Genomic DNA, 18,268 nt, shown 5'->3' on the forward strand with positions numbered 1-18,268 from the left:
TCACGACTCCAAAGCCAACACAGTCCGAAATGTATAATTGGCTACCGTACTTACCTATAAAAAAATGAGGTAGGTCTGCCTACCGCAGATTCTCGATCCAAAAGTAAAGTGCGGCCGTGGTAAATATATTTGAACCAGGTGTCATAATATCATTTTCAAAATCCACAGCGATATGAAAACGTTTGTCCGTCAGCCGCTGGCCGCAAACATCGGGGCAACACAACAATGCTTTTAGCTGAATTTTACACTGAACAAGCGCTTTACCAGAGCGTTGCATTTTAAAATTGAAAATTTCCACAATTTATTAATATTATTATAGCACATGATGGCGTAGTGCACCAGTGTTTTTGAATTGCCCGTTAAACTGTATTAACTATATGTTTCTGGACGTTGAGGTATTTTATTTGTGCTATTATCGTTTCAATAAAAATGTTGAGTTGTAGGCTCATTAGCCTGATTTTCCAGAACAAAGTATCACTTTTACTAATAAATAAATACATTATCATCATTATAAGTCTATTTTAACACACATAGCGGATATGGAGCTTAGACCGACCATGCTGCTCCAATGCGGCTTGGTGGGCACAGGGTGAAAATGTTAAATTCCTTAACGTCCACTATCAGATGTAAATCAACGATAAACAGGAGTGTAATACCTTGAACATTCCAACACTGGGCTAAGAGAAATTTAACAGAAAGTTTCTTGGAAGAAAGAAAAGTTTTACGACCTATTCGAATTCAGAACGTCGTGATTGGCAGCGGCAAATACTAACCACTTGTCTTACAAGGCAGTTTATTTTTATTTATTTATTAAAAATACAAAATTTACAATAAAAGGAATCCAAATTACACGGACAACCACAAGAATTACAGAGATTTGTTTGACTGTAAAAAATACAATTCATTATTAATATTGTTTCACGACACTCCGTACCCCCCGGCTATGGCTAATGATTGTAAAGCTTGCCACCACCAATGACGACCACGATCACTCTACCAAGAGTGTAGTGACGAATAAGAAGAATATTGTTTCAATAAATAAACGTTGATCATTACATTAATTTTATTGCCGGCCCCAGTGATAGGAATAGCAAATAATTGAGCAATAAACGGTCGAGAAACTCCGCCATCCGATCACATCCGGCAAACTTCCGACCAGCCATTAAATTAAGAACAACCAAACTTCATTTATCTCGGCTTGTTACTTCTATGGACGATAAGGTTTGGAAACACGGCTGGAAACTTCCACGAAACTTACGGCTAACTTTGGAAGAAAAGTTGCCGAATCACGACGATCGTTCACAAATTTGTTAGGTACTTACGATATTTTAAAATACTACGTCGGCTCTTATCGGCCAAGTTAGAGCTGTGAAGTTTATACAGCATTGTTTAAGTTTGCGTAGAATAATTAGAAATCTCTTTGTTACGATAATTGTATGATATCTTTGCAAAGAAAAGCCAAACAGACGTCTCAAAAGAATGGTCTGAATTTCAGCTTTGATAGAGTTGTTGGGTTATTGTTAGCGTTTGTAAAGTAAGCTTTGTATCTGGGGCATGGTGTTTGCCCCTAATTTGCAGAATAGGCATCGATCGGGTATACAAGGGGTAGTTAAAGTAGAATAAACTTCTTACATTTAGACTCGAGCTCGCGTGACGAGTCACGTTACAAAGTGCGACTCAGGAAGGTTGCGATACTGCCGGTCGCTATATGATACGCAATTTTTTTTTATTCTTTACAAGTTAGCCCTTGACTACAATCTCACCTGATGGTAAGTGATGATGCAATCTAAGATGGAAGTGGTTTAACTTGTCACCGAAATGGGTATTGATTTTCATTCTCCTCCTGTTAGGAGGATGATAATCAACACCCCTTTCGGTTTCTACACGGCATTCTACCGACACGTTTATTTATTTATTTTTATTTATTTACTTAAGCTATACCCGGGAAGACATTACACTTGCCCAATTCGTCTTACCGGGGTATAACCGGGCTAACTTTGAACAAGACACAATTTGAAAACTACAACAAAAATAACACTTCAACAAATTACAAACTGCAACAAAAATAAGACAAAATAGAAAAACATACTAATTAAAATACAAAAACATTAATCAATAACAATAATAACATACGTATCAATTTAACAAAATAGGAAAATGAATCTCCTATACCTACTCCATTAATAATAATTTAATGGTTTTTAAAAGCATCGGCGGTGGAGAGTGATAAACGTCCAATTCCAAACTGTTACCAGTTAATCGCGGATTTGCGGATAGGGTGGTAACTAGCCACGGCCAAAGCCTCCCACCTGCCAGACCTGGATCCATTAAGAATACTTCAATCGACCCAGCCGGGGATCGAAACCAGGACTTCCGTCTTGCAAATCTACCACGCCACGGAAGCCGTCAAATTTTGAATCTCCCAAGTCATTGCTTGAAAGCGTTGTCTCGTACCTGACTGTGATTCGCTTTAAAGAGAAAATATTGCCCGTCAATATTATTTAACGCAAAGTCACGTAGCAAATAAACTCTTTGTATGAAGGATATCGTCGTAAATTCATATTAAGTGATGTTGGCGGTATCATAAATCGTGGAAGATGAATTATAGTTAAGAGCACTGTTACAGTGATGTTAAATATTAATAATATATATCGCAGGCATGAGATTTGCGTCTAGGATAAGCTACTGTCTGAAAGGTAGAAAGATATATTTAGCAACGAAAATAAATTACATTTGGAGCTTGTTACCGCCTTAAAAAGTTTCATAATGATTTATTTCACTGAACCCTAAATGCATTAGAAGAAATGAAAATTGAAATTTTGTAGTTATAGAAAAATTATATAAAATAATAACGTTTAACTAACAATTGGAATGGAGACCATTTACTATTTATATTCATATACTTACATACTCCCGCGACATCGCCCACGCGTTAACTTCTGAACCTTGAAATTTCAATGAATTGAGACACTTTTAACAATTATCGTTACAACACTTTGAGAAATGATATAGCAGAACCTAATAAATCTCTCTATTTATAGAAGAAAATCGTATTAAAATCCGTTCTGTTTTAGAGTTTATTACGAACAAGCAGACGGGCGCAGTAGAGGATATAGTTTTACAATATGTATAGATTATTTCAACGTGAAATAATTATATAAATATGTTACCTATTATATTAATTATATATAAAGGTGCAATAATGAAACATGCTTATGTTGGTATGTTTTGCAGCTACATCTTTGAATGGGCAGCTAGTCTACTGGAAAAGTAAGGAAGTCACTTCCACTCACCTGTGGATTCAACAAAATGTATTCACTCCGTAACACATATAGTAGAAAATACTATAATTGCGCCGCGTCATATATTATAACATATTGGATAAGTTTATTAATGGCCCCTCAAGTCTTAATAGATACTTAATAGATTCACTATTATGTTTTATAAATGCTATTTATATTTTAAATATTACTAATTATCACGTGTCTCAAACGGTGAAGGAAAAACATCGTGAGGATACCTGAGAATTTTCTCAGTTCACGACGTGTGTGAAGTCTGCCGGCTGCATTAAGCCAGCGTGGTGGACAACAGATCGTTTCATGTAGGATGGTGCGGGTGACAGTTCGTTTCATTCTTGAAAGATTTCCGAAAGAAAGTTTCGCGATAATAGCACGTATTATGTACGTCATACAGACGACTGTCACCGTACCCATGCTATCTGAAAAACAAGGCCTAATCACTCATTCTGAGAGGACACTCGTGCTCAACAGTGAGCCGAATATGGGTTGTTAATAATGATGATGATGATTCATTTTATGCCTAAAATTACAACTTGGGTGCATTTAATTAAAGTAGTAAATTCGTCTGTCTGTCATATATCAAAAAGTGATTATAAATTTTAAACAATACCAAAGTTACAAATTTGTTTCTCTCTCTTCAAACCAATTGAGCCAAATTAAATAAATCGTAGATTAGTTACGAGTAGAATATGTATGAATTCTAAACTAGTTACTGCAGATATTCTGGAATGATAAGTCTGGCAGTTAGAAAGCTAGACGTCATTTACAGAATTACAATTCAGATAGTCTCTAGCGAATTTCTTTTAAACCTATCTACCTTTAAAACATATAATATGATTGTAGGTGAAATCTGAGCTTATTTTATTTTTTGTAATCGTATTAATTGATGGTTTGTTTACGTGTACAACGTACACAAAACGTTTTTGTTTTCAATTCATTTAATAGAAAAATTTATAGCAGCTTTAAGTTTGACGTAACGTAGCAACCAAGCGAATTATTTAACTTCACTGTCAGGAACACAAAACAGAAAACGCTAAAAGCTAACGCTTTTAGGAATTAAACTCCCAACTTAAAAATTACAAAAGCAAAGTTAAAAACTGAACAAGGGTGTATCGGTCATGTACAGTGTAGGTTCCGTAGATTAAATTGATCATGGCGAAACAATAAGCGTTCCTTGTTGACTACGAAACCCTGAAAAATTACCCTAGAAAATTTGCATTTACTTATTTAAATTTTAATTACCTACGTACTGTACGACCAAAGCCATACCATAACGCAAAAAGAACTCTTTCAATAGACGCTCATGTATTTTTGAGGGTTCCGTATCAAATGGTAAAACGGGATCTTATAACGGAGACTTCGCTTGTCCGTCCGTCTGTCACCAGATTGTAAAGTTAGACAGTTGAAATTTTCACAGATGATGTTTTTCTGTTGCCACTTTATCAACCAATACTTAAAAAAACAGATTAAAATAAATCTTTAAGTAGTCTCCCATACAACAAATCATGATTTTTTGCGCGCGCGCACGTTCGCGAGTTCAACTCGCACTTGGCCGGTAATTTTGTCAATATCATCAAATCTCTATCTTGATTTAGATACTATAGTGTTAGACGAATTCTGAGATGATAACATCAAAGTAGGGATAAAAAGTGGTGGTAATGTGCCGATAAAGCTATATTAGTCGCTACACGCTTCATTCGAGGCGATTTTCGTATAGCGATAACAAGTAAGGTCAAAACTCTGTCCATTTGAGTTTGAGAATTTGTTATAATTTGTTGTAATACTCAGTTAAAATTATTAACGAGTTAGACCTTTGATTTTGTTTAAATTCTTATTACAAAGTACATGTGCGTATCAATAAATTTGTATGTCGTAAGTTTTATTTTTACCAACTGGTTTCCAAAATTAGGATAACTGGGTTAATTTAGTATTAAATAGTTTAGTAAAGCAGCTTAAGTATTCGTCGACACAAAAAACGCTTGCATCTAAAAGATCAAATTATGCTTTCACAGCACCAGTGCTTACATAAGATGTTTAAAAGTTTCTTTTTACAGTCTCCAAGAAAAGTAATATTCCGACATAAATTCACCCGCGCGGCTCACCCCACTCCTTGAACCCATAAAAAGATAAAGATCGTATTTTGTAGCCCCTGTTATACTTTGGTGGGGTAGAAATTATTACTTCTATGGTATACTGCGATGACTTTTTTTGTCAAGATAGCAGTTTTCACGAAACCATAGTCATGTACGTAAATGAATAAACCTTTACATATTACTTCCTGATGTTTTATCTACTCACGCCATTACTTAAACCCTAAATCTCAGTAATTTTTTAACACGCCTATATTAGATTCACTTGTAACTATGGTTGTAAGAAAATCAAATCTTAGAATCTTAATTTAAGCCACTTCCCGGTCTTCGATTAGGATGAAATTTTGCACACGCTCTGAGATCTGATGACAATAATTATATGACTAGCTAAGAAACGTCATTACAAATACAATATGGCGGCCTCCCCAATCACTATGTATGTAAGAAAATCTTGGAATCTTAATTTGACCCACTTCCCTGTCTTCGATTACAATGAAATTTTGCACACGCTCTGATGACAATACAATGACTACTTAAGAAACATCATTACAAATCCAATATGACGGCCTCCCCAAGATGGCGGACTAGCTGTTTAAAACACACCCCCATGATATAAATATCAAATAGGGTTTGCTGTCAGAAATATAAAAACAATAGTCACGTGACTTAAACCCAATATAAGTTATTTTCAGGTGCGTGATAAAAGCGTGTTTTTTAGTTTATTAGTTATTATTTAGTTATTTTATTTAATGACAAGAAAAACTACAATCGGACATGATATTGTGATGATGCAGTCTAAGATGAAAAATTTAACTTGTAACAGGCATTTCATTTCGTGCCTTATCAACTGAGGCAGCCTTAACTTGTTCATTAACTAACCATACAGCAGTGTGGTATGTTAGGCTTCCAAATCCTCTCTCCTTTAAAGGGGCCTGGCTTTGTAGTTTCTAGTAGGCCATCCAAAATATTATGGCCCAACGACAGAGTTAATAACATAGTTACTTTAGTTTTTTTCAACTAATTTCAGTTCAGTTATGCGACATCATTTAAGCGAGCTACAGACCTTCAGTTTTTATTCTGCTGTTTTAACTGAACAGGTTTATCTAATCGAAATTATTAGACTTAAAAAACTGCTCAGTTAAAAATTTACAGTTCTAACACAGTTTCACACTGTGCGTTTAACTGCAAATCTGTGGCCCACATTCAAAATGTTCATCTAATTTGTAGTAGTTCTTTTCTAATATATGACAAAATTGAACCTACGTACCTTGATAATATTAAGTAAAAAAAATTAAATTATAATTAATTTCTTAGAATGAACAGATATAAAAATTCCAAATATAAACTGCCTTTTTAGATACTATTACTGTTATAATTAATTTCTTAGAATGAAGAGATATGAACATTCCAAATACAAACTGCCTTTTTAGATACTATTACAGTTATACAAATAAAAAGTTTTATCATATTCCTTAAAAAAATAAATAAACGAACGAAAATAGATAATCTTTTTTGTATATAGTGTTGTAGATGAATATGAATGGTGTTATGATGATGAACAAAGTGAAACATAGCTAGATGTAAGTAATGACTACTCTATGTAAATTATAAGACAAATATAAATAAACTTCCCATACCCAAATTGACTTTTGGCATATCCACAATTACCGCCACGAGACCCATAAACATTGCGAAAGCATTTTATTGCCTATAAATACAGCTATTTATTGTTTCATTTCGCCTAATCTGTATTTTAACAAAGTCATTTTATTGTAAACACGACCTTAACATTTGGTAACAAGAGCTTTTTTTGTTCAAATTGTTTCGTAGCACATGTGCACCATTGAAGAACATTACTTAGCTATAAAATTTGAGTGCCAAGTGGAGACATAAGTGAGAAGGCTACTGGCTTTATTATACCTTTAGCGTATTGACTTCTCGTGCGAGATACGGGAAAAAACGTTCATTATCGGCTCAGGGCGGGCAAATAAAACAGAATAGCTCCCCAAGGCCCGTTCGCTGGGATATTGCGTCCCACAAGCAAATTTGCTCTAGGCACAATAAATGCTTAGAGCGAGAAACAAGCAACGATAACATTTATATTATACAGTTGGCTATAGCACGTAATTCTATCCGTATAAACCATATTCCACCTGTTAAAAATACAAGGAAATATAAATATAGGCAACCGTGCATACTTTTATAAACATTTGAAAAACATTATCTTGTTATTTGTTCTTATTTTTTATTTATTTGATATTACACACAATATACGAGACTTTAAATGCTAGGACAACAGACTATGTAGTTTTAAAATATTATTTTTTTTTAAATATCAAATAGTATTGTTTTGTGCAAATAAATTGAATTTGTTTAACACTATGCAATTGTCTCTAAGTTTTTAAAAAGCGTTATACTGGACCACTAAATCGGTAGTCGTATTTACAACGGAAACCCACCAATGAACAATTAGCTAATTTAAAAATATTAATAAAGAGCTGGGAATCAAACTGGTTATCTCTGGCATTTACTTATAATATTGTTTATACAGTGAAAATGTTGTTGTATATAGATTCAAATTAAGACCGCCATTACGGTTGTGTATGGAAATTTTATATTCGCACTTCCTAAACTTATTCCGAACAATGGTATGATTTTGAAAGCGGACCGAACTTTTTCTGAGCCCAGCATTATAATTAGGTACTTTAGAAATATGAAGTCTATTGTCGGGAGAAAACGCTAATTAAAATAAACGCAGAATATTTAAGTAAACAAGACAAATTCAATTGTTTTCATGTAAACACACGATATCCACTTTATAAAGTGCTCGTTCAAACTCGAAACTTTTCTATACAAATATACCGACAATTACTTTTGATGCCTTTCTTGTTTTACCCGTTCTGTTGTTATCTTTTTATTATATCTAAAACTTTAAACCTGCGGTTCTAGAAAAGTTGCAATCGCGCTTTGATCTGAATGATAAATTGTAATTGTTTAATTTTATAACAATGTCTGATTTGATATTTCTCTGCCTTTGATTCGAAGGGCTTACCTAACTTTTAGTTATGTGCATTTTAAGAAATTAAATATCACGCATCTCAAACGGTGAACGAAAAATATCGGGAGGAAACCTGCATACCTGAAAGAACATCTATGTGTATGAAGTCTGCCAATCCGCATTGGGCCAAAGTGGTGGACTAAGGCCTAACCTCTTTCTTTCTGAGAGGAGACTGATGCTCAGCAGTAAGCCGAATATGGGTGGAATGATGATGATAACGTTTTTAAGAGCGTAGAACCTCCTCCTTTTTGGAGGTCACTTAAAAATTGATAAAAACTACTCAAATCTATCTACTGTAGCTTAGAGCAAGCCATTTTCATTTCATGCCATTTAGCAGAACCAGAGATGCGAAGTGCACTACGAAAATGAAGTCGCGAGCAAAATGATTTCTGCATTTGGCAAGTTCGACCCGAATTTTTAGAGTAGAATATGAGTACCTAAATAAAAATGTAGTATTTTGTAAAACCATCGTTTGGTATATAAGGACGATAATACGATTTTGGTTTTCTACAAATTTTCAATAGCATGCTCACAGAAGGTCGAAATTTGTAAAAAATAGTTGCTAAAATCGTTAGCTTTAGCGTTTTCTGTTCTGGGGATGTCAGATTAAAAAAATAGCAGCCGCTATTTATAGCTTGGCAACTTCGTTCTTAACACTGCACTGCCAGGGGGCGTGTAGCGATGAATGAAAAACCCACGACTGAAGCACGTCACTTCCCCGCACGCACGATTTCACACCCGCGCAGTCTTTCTCCCCGTCGCTTGCATATCATAGGAGTGTTATCGACGAACTTGACAGACTAATTCGCATTGGAAAAGCGTAATATTTTTATACTTGCGGCTATCTGCTAGTAAATAAATAAAGAAACATTAGGCTTATCATAATTGGATAATACAATGCTAATTTCCTACATGAATTGTAGTTAGCCGTATTTTACACATGAAATTTTGATGCAAATTATTACTACAATAATAAAAATATTAAAAATTATTTATTTAGTATACAAAATTTACAAACATTTATGATAAAATGTGTTTAAAAACAGGCTTTATTTAAACTAAATCTGATTATGGTAATTATTATCCTTTTGTGGATTGTTTGAAACTGTATAAAACACATTTGTAATAAACTCTCACCAGTTATTTATTATATTTACGAGAAACATAATTTTGTGTTGACCAATCAGGATTTACATAATTTTTACACACTTCGCATTTTCAATATTAATTTTATTCATTCAAATTTTATTCGAGATCTGTCCCCATAACCGTAATAACTAATTTGGTTTTTATTCAAATTTATTTGATCAGATTAACATTGAGTTACATCTCATCGTCACATGTACATAAATAAAAGATTATGTAACGTCTATTTTTAGGTTATTTGAAATTTTGAAAATAGGCAACCTACTCTAAGGGTAAGCAAAAACACACTAACTTTAGAAATACTCAACTAGCACGTCAATTAGGTAAGTACAGCTATTATAATAGTGATAGTAAATAACTAAAAGGGATGCATTTCTAAATTGTGACGCTTTTAATATATGTTGTTTTTTAGAATTTGTACTGTAGGAAATAGTAGACAATATTGTGAATCCTAACCTTTGTTTCGACATTGGTTTTCTTATTTTTTTTTTAATCCACAACTAAAGTTTGCTAAAAATACTGTAACTAAAAAATGTACCTAGTATTACCTTACCTAGTGGTTTACAAAACTCCCGGTAACTATAATAAAAATGTAAGCATCCCTTGTTTTTAAGGACATGTAAGTTTACCAAGCCCCAATAAAGCGACCTTTATAATTATTATCTGCTATATTTTGTGTCTTATTATAATATACTGATAATTTTCTCATTTGATAAGTTTTTATTTTCTCACATAATTATAGCGAGGCATGGGGATACAAGTAACCGGTAGTTAGAACTCTAAACCTCCTACTATTGTATCCTATATCCTATTTCTACCTTTTGTATGCTAAAGCTAAGCTTAAGCTTCTTATCATTATCGCTATAAGATCATGGATTTAAACGTCTGAATAATATAAAGACCTAAGGTTGCCTTAAAATTCTACATCGCGATATTTTTACAAGCATGATGCAATTATTTAAAACCTTTAAATAAAGTAAGTCGCAGGTATTTGCTGGATTCGCTGGCTCAGTATCGGGATGTTTGAAAGTCCCGACAAAAGGCCTACGTCCTGCAGTGGACGTCCATCGGTTAACATGATGATGATGATGATGAAAGTAAGCACCGGATGAAATTTGTTATATAGAATCTCAATTTTGTATCTGTTAAATATAGAGAATTAGCCTGCAAGCCCAGTAGATTTTGTCCGTCCAATTTTTGGAATTTGGTCTGTACTATATATTTGCCAGGGCTTTGGGATAAGGAGCTTAGAATCACACAGTTCCAATGCGGGTTAACGATCAATTTTTTTTTACACAACTAACCCATGACTAAAATTTTTACTGCAACACAAAGAAGACCGAGGTTACCGTAAAAGCGAAGCTTTCGCCATTAAGTACGTTGGTCCCAAAAATAATGTACATTACGCCATTACGCCCTTATCCAGTGGTTTTCAGAATCCGTTGCCATTATAATTTATGCAAATACCTGTGTTCGTGAGGACAAGCATTAAGTTAACCGAGTTAAGCCCCATTCTAGCGACCTCTATCTCTACAATTTGTGGATGGCGTAGACAAACTTGATGTTACTGCAAAATGCAATTTTATTATTTAAATACCTGGGGAATTGAGCTTGATTTTGTTTAATTTGTTATTACGTATTTAGGATGTTAATAAAAATACTTGTAACGTGTTTATAAATCGTAAACTCATTTTTGAAATATACGAAATATGTATGTAAAATAGATTGCTTGTTAATATAGATGGGGATATTGAGGGGGAAAATAGATTCCACCTCATATCACAGCCCTAATAAATTTTTTATTTTATTTTGAAAACTTAATGACTTATCACGTTTTTTGGGTAACTGATTGAGACTTTCTCTTTTTTGGGTAGTTTGGGTTTTAAGTACTTACATTAAGCAGAAAAATATTATTAGAAACGTACAGTAGGTACATTCATTGTTATTTGTGTTATGTTATGTTCGTTTAAGCAGTGTAACAAAACTAAATTGTTAAATAAAATCTAAGAAAACATTGTAAATATTGTTAGGAACTACAAAATATGGTTGTGAAACAAATGTACAAATCATTTAATTTCATATTATATAATAATGTACTTGATAAATCATTCATTAACATTCGTTTGATCTGAAAATTTAATATTTATTCGAACAATTTGCGCAGTTTATTAACGGAATATGAAATGCCTATTAATTATTATTCCTTATTTTAATTAAACTTTTCATTATTTTAATACTTTGTGACCGGGAAGTGCTTTGACCTACATACTCATAGTTGCAATAACGAAGGGTTATGAAACACTGGGAAAGTATTCTTTAATTGAAAAATCTTGGAGTTCCTTCATTTCTTTAACGCTCAGCTTGTTTTCATATATTCGAATTTCAATTTCAATTCAATTTAACATTCGAATACTATTGGGTTGAAGTGATATACGCAAATGATTATCACACCCTTACATCATCAGCAGGTTAATTCACTATCTTTGACGTATGCTTCTTGACATTAACGAAAGTTGAGGTTCTATGTAAAAATGTCATCCGATGCTTACTGGTGGATAACATCCAGTAGGTAAATGACATTTTGTCAATTGATTTGACTTTTTTTTAATAAAAACTAAAATAATGAATAGGACAGATGACCGCAATAGCTCTAAATTTATCACTAGTTCTAAAACATCATCATTATCAGCCTTATTTTAAAAACCCCACTTCAGAGTTCCCCTATCAGGAGGAAGGCCAGCGGATATAGAGCTAAGCCTACCCCCTTGCTTCCATAGCGGGTTGGCAAACTTAGGGTGATAATAAGATAATTTTTTACGATCACTATCAGTTGTTAATAATAATTACCAAAACTACCTTAACGGCTTAACGGGCTGTTCGAGGCATAGAGACATAAACAAGCAACTTTCCAACTTTGAGCTGAAAATATATACTGAAAATTTCTAGAAACAAAAACTGTATTCCATAGACCGGTCCAGGAATCAAAACTAGGACCTCATGATCAGCCATATAATCTAACCGCTGTACTAACTGAATGCTGAAATGAATCAACTTTTATTTTATTTTTAATTTTTTTTATTCTTTTACATGTTAGCCCTCGACTACAATCTCACCTGATGGTAAGTGATGATGTAGTCTAAGATGGAAGCGGGCTAACTTGTTAGGAGGAGGATGAAAATCCACACCCATTTCGGTTTCTACACGGCATCGTACCGGAACGCTAAATCGCTTGGCGGTACGTCTTTGCCGGTAGGGTGGTAACTAGCCACGGCCGAAGCCTCCCACTAGCCCTGCCGGCGTTCGAACCCAGGACCTCTGTTTTGTAAATCCACCGCGCATACCACTGCGCCACGGAGGCCGTCAGAATCAATTTATTCTGAAAATTATTTTATTAAACTAGGAATAGAGGAAGTAGTGAAAAGTAGAGTAAGAGGAAAAAGAAATCAAACGGTTTTTCCCCCCTTTTGTTATATCACGTTGCGAATGTAATTGTAGATTGCTTTTACTGAAATTGTTTTGTTGCAGAAGTGCCACGTTTCGAAGACAGCCTAAACAACCAGACAGTGTCATTAGGAAGAGAAGCTGTGTTCACTTGTGTCGTCAATGACCTCGGCTCTTACAGAGTTAGTACTAATTACTTATTTTATTAAAAAAATAGACTAGCGAAAGTGTCACTATACAATTGTAAATGGTACCAACAGCTTTTAAAACACTTTATTAACAAATTAGCGGATGCCTGCGATTTCATTTGCGTGGATTTCAGTTTTTCACAAATCCCACGGGAACCTTGATATTCCCGGGATAAAAAGTTATATATGTTAATTAATATATTATAGTGTTTTGTATATTTAATGTAGAACAAGTTAATTAAATTTTAGTAATTAAAAAAAAAAAAAAAAAAAAATATATGTTAGATATGTTAATCAAGAGTAAAATCTTTCCATTCCTAATTTCAGCCAAATCGCTTTAGTAGTAGCGGCGTTAAAGAGTAACAAACATCCCTTTCGCGTTTAAAATATTAGTAAAATATGCTACATACATCACAATTTTCATTTTTACTCATCAATATCTACTTCCAGTGTAATCACGATCGTTTTCTGCAATTTGCATAAACCACGTCTCGATTCCGAATAAACTCAGTACATAAAGAGGTTGTAGGATGAACGTCTCATCGATATTCTACTAACACGTCATCGAATTTTTTTTATAAACTTTATTTACCCATACAGCAATTAAAATGCGTAAACGTCGGGTAACATACGAGTATACACGTCCAATAATTGAAGAAAAACATAATCCCTGTTGAAATTTTTAACTACATTGCGTTTTATATTCGATAGCAACTTAGAGTATACCTTTGTATAAAAAGACATGTATAGCTCACACATAAACTCGACATTCGACAGATCTGTTGTTGACACTAATCTCTATTGTTTATGGTGGAATACGCCATTTTTATTGTCTTTAGTTATATAAGGCATGAAAGCTTACTGTTTTACGTAAAAATAGCCAAGTACTAGCCTATATTGTTATAACTTATTATATATATGTTATTATCAAAAGGTATTTATGTATAGGTGATCTTTATAACAAACAGGTGGCGTGGCTACGTGTGGACACGCAGACGATCCTGACGATAGCCACGCACGTAATCACCAAGAACCATCGCATCGCCGTGAACCACAGCGACAGACGCATCTGGTTCCTACACATACACGACGTGCGACAGTCGGACCGCGGTTGGTATATGTGCCAACTCAACACAGACCCCATGAAGAGCCAAACAGCGTACCTTGACGTTGTAGGTAAGTGTCTCTAACAATAAAGAATAAATGGACCACTTGATCACTAAGAACCATCGCATCGCCATGAACCACAGCGACTAATGCATCTGGTTCCGATACATACACGCCGTGCGACAGACGGACCGCGGTTGGAACATGTGCCAACTCAACACAGACCCCATGAAGAGATGAAGAGTGAAACAGCGTACAACAAAGCAACTTGTCGTTGTCGGTAAGTGTCTCTAGCAATAAAGGCTAAATGGACCACTTGATCACTAAGAACCATCGCGTATTTTACAACAGCAACAAGGTCATTTAGTTCCGGCACATGTTATTGACATATTAGGGTAGTCGGACCAGATTAAGTTAGTGCTTTCCTAGAAACGGGGGTGTCTCATTTCTTAGAAGAAAGAAAAGGAAAGCTCATAGTCCGACACAGGACTCGAACCTCGTGATCCGAAGTCACTCAGTCTAACCAAGCACAGTCAAGGTTTTTTTAGCGAGTCACAAATAAAAAAAAATTTAATCAGTGTTTTGAGCGCAAAGTTACTTTACCCCTTAAAATCGTTCTCGTAAATTAATTAGTAAAAAAGTGTAACCAAATTGTGTTAATTGTATTTAAGTTTTAATGGATTTATTTCTCATGTTAGCAAGCATAATTTGTTTAGCTCCAAAGCTTAAGACTCCGCGATGCGGTTTTATGAAACTTTAAATTGAAATTATGCGCGCCACGAGCGGAAAATAACAAAAGTTAAATGCCGAAATAACCTAGTGTTGACTTTTATGGCGATAAGTTTAAGACAGCTATGTGAAAAATAATAACAACAAAAGTCCGAGAGTTAAATGGAATTAAGAAAGGCTAACAATAATACTTTAAGCCGTTTAATCATTTTATAACTTTTAAATTCCTAAACATTTTCTTATTGTATTTGAATTACAGCAACTTTGTTTTTGATAATAACGCTATTAAGAACTCATCTGCTACTATAGTGATGATGTAGTATATTGTAATATGTCAATGGGATTTTATAGTGCTGACAAATGTGAATTCGCGCTGCAAATCCCAGTGTTGGTCGACCTTCCATTAGGTGCATAATCCAGCGGGTTATAGGAAGCGTTGGGCGGAGGCGGCTCTAAGCCGTGTTTTTTTAGAAGTCCTTCGAAAAGGCCTATGACCAGCAGTGAACGTATCATTATCATCATCATCATATCAGCCGATGGACGTCCACTGCAGGACATAGGCCTTTTGTAGGGACTTTAAAATATCACGATCCTGAGCCGAATGCATCCAGCGAATACCTGCGACTCGCTTGATGTCGTCAGTCCACCTGATGGGGGGTCGACTAAAACACTGCGCTTTCTAGTGTACTAGTGGATGTATAACGGCTGAGAATGATAAAATATGATAATAAACACTCAACGTAAAGATTATGTTGTTACATAATATGCTATGTATTGTTCAGTATCGTTCTACTAGTTTGAAAAATAATCATTATACTTTTTTCAGATGTGATTACAATATGAAAATTTAAATATTTAAATATTTTTTGGCAATATCCTCTAACAAACGGAGCGTTTGACAAAAATATTATTAGTTAACAATTTGATTGCCGTTTAGTACATTAAGTAACATTGTGACGTCACAAAATGGACGACCGCGTTTTTGACTTTTGGAAAATTGGAAAATACATGTTTTTTAAATTAATTTTTATAAGAAATCTTTAACTTAATAATTAATATCGATATATCTCGGACCCATATTCCATGTACTACATAAAGTTAATATTGTTTATTGATATGAGTCAACTACCTTATTACAAATATTGATCATTTAAACCATTTTCATGTTATAATTTCTTATTTTTCAACTAATGACCATTATAGCGTGCTGTAGACTCAACGGTACCTAATGACTCGTAATTGCAACAATAACGGTCCCAGCTGTGATAATCGCGAACGTAACAAAACGGTATTCGAATTTCTGTGTATGATATCGTGTGCAACATTTGGTTTTACACAATAGAACAATAATTGCGCTTCCATTTATCTAATTAAATAATGTGAAAATAATTACAGTTTTGCGGTTATTTGGAATTAATTATATGTACACAAGTCGTGTTGTGTATTTTTTGTTTAAGACCATCAGAGTCATTAGTATCATAACAGTCGATGGGATTGCGGAACCTCTTTTAAGTACTAGTCTTTTTTGCCGTCTGCAACCAGCGGCTCTCCGTTACCCCATAAACCCCGATTACATTACAATCCCACTTGGTGGACCAACACCAAGTGGGATTGTAATGGAGTAATTGCTATTCTAGCAACTTGGGACAGGCACGTTCGAAGATCCATCGGACGTTGGGGTCCCGCATATCTTTAAATCGTTATCCACCCATATTCGGCTTACTGCTGATTCTCCTCTCAGAATGAGAGGGGTTAAGCCAATAGTCCACTACGCTGGCCCAATGCGGATTGGTAGACTTCACACATGCAGAGTCCTGGGTTCGAACCCTGGGTCAGGATATAAGATAGGTGAGATTGTCTTCTTGGAAATATTAAACTGAAATTCATAGCCTGTAAATGAGAAGTTGGTGGTGTTACGCCTTCGTGTTTCGGAGAACACATTATTATTCATTATATAAAGTCGTCAATGAATTTACATTATCGCCCTAACCCCGCCAATCTGCGTTACAGCAGCGTGATGAATCTAAGCTACATAGAAGAAGAAGAAGAAGAAGAAATATACTTTATTGTACATTAAAAACAAAAATAAACAATAACTTATAATAACACTTAGAAACCAATGTACAAATGGCGGTCTTATCGCTAAAGAGCGATCTCTTCCAGACAACCACTGTGGAAGAGAAAAAAAAAACGTAAGCACCGATTCGGGTATAGCTACATATCCCCTTTTCCTACAAGGAAGAAGGTCTGGCCCTGTAGTAAGCCATTAAAATAGGGTGATAATGATTGTTCAAAATGTACTAATATTTATTTTCCACTACCCAGTGCCACCGGATATTCTAGACTACCCCACAAGTAGCGACCAGGTGGCTCGAGAAGGTGCCAACGTCACCCTCCGCTGCGCAGCGCATGGGGTCCCCACTCCAGCTGTGGTCTGGCGGAAAGAGGCTGGAGACCTTCTGCCAACCTTAAACTTTACAGACAATCACAGTAAGTAAACTTCATAACAGTCACGTCCTGAGTCACACGGCATTTAGAAAAAAAAAAACATTTTTGCCACAAAAAAAAGGAAAATCATACCACACCTAACTTCTTAACACTATTGCAGTAGCTGATTCCCAGACCATTAGGCAAGTCAAAAACTAAAAGTAGTCTGAGCATCAGAACACCACTATGTCATATTTGCCACAACCTTGAAAAAGGATCCAGCTCAGCATTGTGCTGCATGTCAAATTCATCAATTCATATTCGGTTCACTGCTGAGCTCGATTCTCCTCTCAAAATGAGAGGGGATAGGCCAATTAGTCCACCACGCTGGCCCAATGCGGAGTGGCAGACTTCACACACGCAAAAATAACCGTTGACCGTTCACCGTTTGAGACACATGCTATTTAATTTCTTGAAATGCACATAGCACATAATGCTGCATGTACCAAGCATATATTGGACATACACATACAGCTCTGATTTTCAGCTGATTACTTTGAACCAGATGACACTACGGAAATTCGTGGTGGCGTGGTGTCACAATGCGAAAAGTCATTCATCACGAAATCTCGAAAACCACTTGACACGTACAAAGATGAAATTTTGCAGGGAGCTAGCCTATAGTTAGTAGGCATCCACTAAGAACGTATATCATGATAGGGCCGGATTACAGAGGTTTAAGTGCGGACGAAGTCGCGGGCGTCCGCTAGGATGCTTAAAGTG

At 35.0% G+C, this 18,268-nt stretch overlaps 1 protein-coding gene across 1 annotated transcript in view; it reads left to right on the top strand.

The window, feature by feature from the left end:
* LOC112042927 (lachesin-like) overlaps positions 1 to 18,268 on the top strand; it is a 41,056-nt gene that overhangs the window by 12,681 nt on the left and 10,107 nt on the right. Inside the window, exons 2-4 of the mRNA XM_052883913.1 lie at positions 13,119 to 13,216; positions 14,191 to 14,398; positions 17,384 to 17,548. Of these exons, the coding sequence (XP_052739873.1) occupies positions 13,119 to 13,216; positions 14,191 to 14,398; positions 17,384 to 17,548 (471 nt within the window). The remainder of the gene's footprint in view (positions 1 to 13,118; positions 13,217 to 14,190; positions 14,399 to 17,383; positions 17,549 to 18,268) is intronic.

Source organism: Bicyclus anynana, chromosome 10 (genome assembly GCF_947172395.1).
Source record: "Bicyclus anynana chromosome 10, ilBicAnyn1.1, whole genome shotgun sequence".
NCBI lineage: Eukaryota > Metazoa > Arthropoda > Insecta > Lepidoptera > Nymphalidae > Bicyclus > Bicyclus anynana.